The following is a 7,168-nucleotide window of genomic DNA, read 5'->3' as shown; positions in this document are numbered from 1 at the left end:
GCTCGTGTGATCAAGTTCATTTTGTACAGCATGGCATGTTGACACCCTTCATGCTAAGTGGTGCACTTCATTGAGGATCATTGAAGACCACACGGATACTCCACCATGGGTCCAGACATTGATCTCCCTTAAATGCTCAATGCAGACATTACCAATCAATGAGTATACCCTGTCTTGTGTCTTCTCTATTTGCCCTCAACAGGCGTAGACAGGTATCTGAACGCTGTTAAATTAGCCAGAGTCCCTCTTGGCTCTCGTAGTGGTTGATAACAGTTTTTCTTGGCACTGTCCAGCTCTGTACTGTCTGAAAGAGCACTCCGCCCGAATGGCGCTCGCGACTCTGGCTAGCGTCGTTAGCCGCCGCCAGCGCTTCGATAGCTTCCGCCCCCTAACTGCTGATGGCTAATAGCTAATGGCTAATGTGGGAGGAAGCATTTACCACCCGGCGTGTCGCCAGCGCTAATAGCCACCATCGCTTCACCTGCTGGGGTGAACTACAGCTCGCAGTCCTTTCCCTCCATCAACACCTGACCCGGGTCAGCTCGCCATTCACTCCATTCACACATCGGACACACACACACACACGCACACACACACACACACACACCTCCATCCCGCTGTGGGCTGCTATCGTTCAATCAGCACTTTGACCCCCCCTCTCCTCCCGTGGCGTTGGGAGTGGGAGTCTAATGGGCAGCGGCAGTAATGCGCATTCAGCTGGCCGCACTGAGCCGAGCTGCCTTCCGTCTGGCCCGTAGATTACAGCCTAATGGCAGCGCGGGGGGAAAATGTCGTCGCGAGCAATTGAGCACAAATCAAAAGGCCTCGCGCATGCACACACAGAGAGAGAGAGAGAGAGAGAGACGCAGGTCTCTGATTTCCCCAACATTTCCCAGGTGCCGGCGGTGGGCATTTGTTACCGCACATTCATTTCCACTGGGGGTCTGCTGCTGTCCACGGGCTGTTTAAATGCTCTCCCCTCCCCTGTGCATTTGTGTTTCTCTCTGTCTCTCTCTTTTCTCTCTCTCTCTCTCTCTCTCTCTCTCTTGCTCTCTCTCTCTCTCTCTGTGTGTGCTGACCAGTACTGCATCGTGAGGCATGAAAGCGGAAGAGAGAGAGAGAGGAGGGAGAGGTGAGAAGAAAAAGAGAGAGAGAGAAGGAGGGAGTGAAAGAAAGGGAGAGGTGAGGGGATAAAGAGAGAGAGAGAGAGGAGGAGAAAGAGCAAGAAAATGGCTCATTGGTGTGTCACAGCTGATTTAGGGTCATTTCCCGGTGGCCAGGGGGCTGCAGGGCTGCAGGGCTGACCCACCGCCACAGTAGCCAAGGGGCCACTAAATCTGCCCTGGACCAGGCGCCATGGGTTAAGTACCAAAACACACCGCACTGCAGCTCTCTGCTTTTCCAACACCTAATCGACTGTGCTGAGATCAGTCAGCCCTGGCATATATGTGCGCCATGTGTGTGTGTGTGTCTCTGTGTGTGTGTGTGTGTGTGTGTCATGTGCAGGCCTTCTGCTCTCACCACTCTGCTTATTCCATGTTTGTGTGTGTGTGTGTGTGTGTCCTACAGGTGACCTTGGGAGAGGAATCCGCCAAAGAGACCATCGACAGCAACACGAGGCCCAGTGGAGCAGTCTGTACACCGTGCCAACTGTGATTGTGTGTGTGTGTGTGTGTGTGAGTGATAGTCCACATGGACAGTAATTTCACCACCTCTACAATCACATGAACAGTATAGAATTGTTTTATATAAATATATATACGATGTGAGCACCAGAATTTATTAAAAACATATTTTATACGAATGTTTATGTAGTAATATCTTTATTTTGTGTACATGCAGGTGCAGTGTTGTTTTAATTTGTGCTGGTACAATTTCTAAACTCCAGTGGCCCTGAGAACTAAAGACTAACACAGCTAAAGAAAACAAACGCTAAAAGACAAAACACAAGCCTACTCAGAACACATCTTCATCACTGTAACAACACATGCACAGCATTTACCAAATGTTCACTCAACCTTTATTTATTCTCGGAGAGTCATTGAGGGTAGCCCTCATTTTCAATAAAGCCCGAGATTACAGAAACAATGAAGGAACAAGAGATGTTAAAATAAGATAATAATAAGATAGCATACATTACATTATAGAGGAGGAAGGGAAAAAATAAAATACATAAAATATTAATAATAAAAATAATAACAACACAACAGCAACAACAATAATAGTAATAATAAAATAGTGATGATAATAAAGACATTACTTAAAGCAGGTACAAATTGACACAGGAAGTTTTGTGATCACAGATCTGAAATGTGGAAAAGGGCATTGTGGAGTGAGCTCTTGGGGTCACCAGACCAAAAAATAATTTGTTGAAAATATCTGATGGAAATAATAGCCAGACATGCGATTCCATCTACGTGCGTATTTACACACGTAAAATATTCAGGCCTGCAAACCCATCTACGTGTACACACTCACACACACATCCGCACACACTCAAGGGTCGCCTACTATATTTGTCCCTGAGCGCTATTTTTACTCCAGCCTGGCGAAGCTAAACCTCACTTCCTGTTTGGACGTATGCTCTGCCGTCTGGTGGCGTTGGTGTGTGGCATGACCGCGGCCATGCCAGCGCCGTGGCTCTGGGCACCAGGCTGGCAGCCTCCGTGTGGGAACAGGAAGGGCGCTGGGGTGGGCAGGGCACTGACCGGGCAGGTTTCCGACGTTTCCGACGCAGGGCCCTGCAGGGTCATCATGGAGCCGTGGGCGGCCAGCGCAGGTCGCGGGTGTGGAGACGTCAGTGGGAACTCAGCCCAGCAGAGGGAGGAGGGGGGGAGGGAGGAGGGGGAGGGGGCTCCATCAGTCCCTTGGAGAGGAGCTGATGTCAAGGGATGGGGGAACAGACTGTGTGTGTGTGTCTGTCTGTCTGTGTGTGTGTGTGTGTGTGTGTGTGTGTGTGTGTGTGTGTGTGTGTGTGTGTGTGTGTGTGTCTTTGGTGTGTGTGTGTGTGTGTGTGAGCATGTGTGTGTGCGTGTGTGTGTGTGTGTGTGTGTGTGTGTGTCTCTTTGGTGTGTGTGTGTGTGTGTGTCTGTCTCTGTGCGTACGTGTGTGTGTGTTTGTTTGTCTATTCACAGGTGTATAGTGTGGCTGTAATAGCAGTAGCATATGTTGTGCGCTCTCTCCTGCCCCGTGTAGAGATCTCTCTCTGTGTTGTGCGCTATCTCCTGCCCCGTGTAGAGATCTCTCTCTGTGTTGTGCGCTATCTCCTGCCCCGTGTAGAGATCTCTCTCTGTGTCTCTGGCGCTCCGGCTCCCTGCAGCTCCCTCACCTCCCCTCTGAGTGCAGCCCCGCCCCCCTCCGAGGTAGGCGGAGCAGACGTCTGCGCACCTTCCCCGGGTTCAGTTGCATAACGCCTGCGTCCCTCCACAGAGATGGGTGTCCTCTACCACCCCCTCTCCCTGCCAATGCAGCAAATATTCTCCCTCGCCCTGCCTCCCTCTTCACTTCTCTCACTCTCTCTCTCTTCCTTCACTTCTCTCTCACACTCTCTCTCTCTCTCTTCACTTCTCTCTCACACTCTCTATTCCTTTCTCTCTCTCTCTTCACTTCTCTCTCTCTCTCACTCTCTGTGTATGTGTGTGTGTGTGTGTGTGTGTTTTTTGTTGAGTCTTTTTCTTCAGCAGCACTCTCGCCGCACAAATCACTACAAAGTATATTATCTACCGTCTCTACTGCCTTTGGCCGCGATCTATCTTTGCATCTACAGCCACACTCTTCACACTAGCAGAAAGAGAGAGCGAGAGAGAGAAAGAAAGAGAGAGAGAGAGAGAGAAAGGCATGAAAAAAGTCAACTAATGAAGACTGATTTGGTGTGACTAATGGTTATGGAGCATCCTGTTGGAATCAGGAAAATCACTCGATTACAGCAAAGCACTGTAAAGCCCTGTGACTTGTTTGTGTCTTTGTCTTGAGCTGCACTCACACCACACAAATCACTACAAAGCACATTATGTGCTGCCTCTCCACCTCCTCCTCCTCGCTCTCTATCTGTTCATCTGCACTCACACTCTTCTCACAAGCAAAGAGAGAGAGAGAGAGAGAAAAGAAATGGAGAAAGAAAGTCAGCTGCTGAAGACTCTCGGATTGGCGTTACCAATGGCGATGGAGCATCCTGTTGAATCCGGTAAAAGAACTGTATTCGCTCTGTCTCATTTTAAAGGACAGCGGATGAAAATTAGCAGGCATGCTGACTCCGGCGTTTTTACATTGTATTTATATTAATGTTTATGAAAATGCATTGTCCCTATTAAATAAACGGAATAAATAGTAAATATTAATTTAAAAGTGTGAGTGAATGTGTGAATAAATGAGTGAGTGAAAGTGTAAATAAATGAGTGAGTGAATGTGTGAATAAATGAGTGCGTGAATGCGTGCGTGAGTGAGTGCGTGACCAGGCCAAGCTGCCCGTGCTCCGTGCGTCTCCCCCCGGACATGAGAGATGAGATGAGACGCGGCGCTCGACCTTCTCCTGCTCTCGGCCCACTGAAGTGAGAGAGCCTCTTTGATGTTAACAGGCACTTTGATTCGCAGGCCTGCATTGTGTCTGCTGCTTCTCACCCAGCTTCATCTGATGCAGCTTCACATCAAAGAGAGAAGCCCCGTGGAAATCCAGGCCAGTGTTTTATTTATATATTTATTTACGTATTTATCTATCTATCTATCTATCTATCTGTTTGTTTATATATTTACAGTATTTATCTATCTATCTGTTTGTTTATATATTTATTTATCTATCTATCTATCTGTTTGTTTATGTATTTATTTTCTTTGTGCCTTGTTGCATAAGAGGTCAAAGGTCACTCTCGTGTGGGGGGTCAGGGGTGTGTGTCGTCGGTGCTCGGCTGCTGCGCCCCACAGCTGTGCCGGCCTGCCAGAAAATGAAAGCGGCTGTCCGCCTCCCCGGTCCGCGCAGGAGAGATCCGCCCGTTATACGCCATGAGTGAATCCGGCCGATGGAGATCAAACATAAATATAGACTTCTTCAGGAAGGGCTCCCGCCACGCTTGAATCCAAATGTGCCGATCGATACACAACAGAGGAGGGAAAAAGGGCGAGAGAATGGCATGATTGGCCTCAGCCTACAGTAGAATCCCACACGCCACAGAGACGGGCGCGCTCTGAAAGCGAGACATTATCCAGGCTGTTTTCTTCTGAAAGCAGCGGCTGTGAGATACGGCACGCGGTGGGACTCAGTCATTAGGCTGGAGCGGGACTCGCTTTGCAACCCGACTTTTGGCAGCGGCTTGCGTGTGTGTGTGTGAAATGTGCTGCGGCAGCACATTTGGAAAATGTCGAAAAATTTCCACCCCGAGACAACAAAACCTCGGGCCCGAGGACAAAAACCTGAAAGATAAAAGATGCTCCGCGGAGGGGAGAGCGTGGTCCTGAATAAAGCAGAGTTGTTTTGGTTGCTAGGAGATTGGCAAGAGGAGGAGTTGCCGGGGCTGCCAGCTTGCGGGCCGGTCTCAGCGTGAGATGGAGTGCCCCCGCCTCAGAAATAAATTGCGTTTCGTGGCGTGAGATGTATTGCCGTCGAAGGAAAGGAGAGAAAAAAAAAGAAACTCGGCGTGACAGTCTGAGACACAGCCTGCAGGTGTGAGCCTCATGCCAAAAGCGTGACAGTTGGCAACGCTGGGAGCGGTGTTGGTTGGCCAATTGCTTGGAAATAAAGGAAGCGTCGAAAACTTGAAGCCCTTAATTCATTCTCTCTCTCTCTCTCTCTCTCTCTCTCGCTCTCGCTCTCTCCCTTTTGTCTAGTGCCTTGGTTGCGTTATGTCAAGGTTTGTTTGTTTGGCCGATCTTGAACCAGCTGGCTTTTCTCGTTAATAAGTTTATCAGTGTTGTTGAATACCACTCAGCTCCCTCTGTGGCCCAGTGGAGCCGCTGTTGAATGCCTTTTGAAATCGATCCACTTTCAAGTGGCCGTTGATGATTGGGGTGAATCCACCATGATGCGAACGCTCCCCCTCCTAATTAACCTGTGGTGGCTCTCAGGATGGTCTGCAGTAGCCACACCTGAGAGAGGAAATGTTAGATTGAAACGGGCTTTTTCTAGGCTACCTATTTCTCTGGGTCCTCATCTGGCTGCTTTCCTACCTCTGCGTGTGGTCAATAATCTCTCTTTCCAAATACATTAGTGGTCTCAAGATATTTCAATGGTTCCTAATACGATAGAAATGTGTGTGTGTGTGTGTGTGTGTGTGTGATTCTAAATGTTTGTGTGAGAGCCTACCAGCCGTGCTTCATTAAGTAATGGAGCTGTGAAAGTAAGGTGACTCAGGAGAGACAGAAGAGGAACAAATAATGGAAGGTGAGATCTAGTGTGTGCACACTAATGACTTAAGGGCCCACATGAACCTTTTTTTTTCCTCTCAGAAGAAATTGGGTTGCTGGAGAGGAAACACAGAGTCTGCACTTCTCTCTCTCTCTCTCCCCCTCTCTCTCTCTCACACACTCTCTCGTCCTCTCTCTTGCTCTCTCTCTCCTCTCTCTCTCTTTCTCTCCTGTCTCTCTCTCCTCTGTCTCTCCTGTCTCAATCCAATTCAATTCAAGTGGGCTTTATTAGCATGACAAATATTTTTTGCATTGCCAAAGCAGAACACTTAGACATACATTTACATAAAGAGTGCTTGTTGGAATACAGTAATGGCAAATAGGCATGCATCCAAAATTAACATTCCTGTCTCTCTTTCCCCTCTTTCTCTCTCTCTCTCTCTCTCTCCTGTCTCTCTCTCCCCTGTCTCTCTCCTTTCTTTTAGTTTTGACTGATTTCATACATTCTTAGCATGTCATGTATGAGAATCCCCAGATGTCCTCAGATCTCTCACGTCTTCTCTCTCTCTCTCTCTCTCTCTCTCTCTCTCTCTCTCTCTCTCTCTCTTTCTCTCTCTCTCTCTCTCTCTCTCTCTCTCTCTCTGCGTGCTCAGTCTTCACATGTTGTCTGTGAGACTTCTGTGGACCTGACTTCAGCACAGTGGCCTTCATGGCTGTGGATCGGTGTGGAGATAGAATGGACCCATTCAAACAGTCCATGTGAATGCAGTCAAGCAGCACATATAGTACAGGCCTTTAGAGAGCACCGCCTCCAGAGTGGACACCACTTTGACAC

At 48.5% G+C, this 7,168-nt stretch overlaps 1 protein-coding gene across 1 annotated transcript in view; it reads left to right on the top strand.

Moving 5' to 3' along the window:
• The window catches only part of LOC134075957 (endonuclease V-like), a 44,021-nt gene extending 42,245 nt beyond the window's left edge, over positions 1-1,776 (top strand). The window contains exon 9 of the mRNA XM_062530985.1: positions 1,570-1,776. Coding sequence (XP_062386969.1) covers positions 1,570-1,656 — 87 coding nt within the window. The 3' untranslated portion in view covers positions 1,657-1,776. The remainder of the gene's footprint in view (positions 1-1,569) is intronic.
• The last annotated feature ends 5,392 nt before the right edge of the window (positions 1,777-7,168 follow it).

This window comes from Sardina pilchardus, chromosome 1 (genome assembly GCF_963854185.1).
Source record: "Sardina pilchardus chromosome 1, fSarPil1.1, whole genome shotgun sequence".
NCBI lineage: Eukaryota > Metazoa > Chordata > Actinopteri > Clupeiformes > Clupeidae > Sardina > Sardina pilchardus.
The sequence above is the reverse complement of the archived record's forward strand: the minus strand, read 5'-3'. Positions and strand labels throughout refer to the sequence as shown.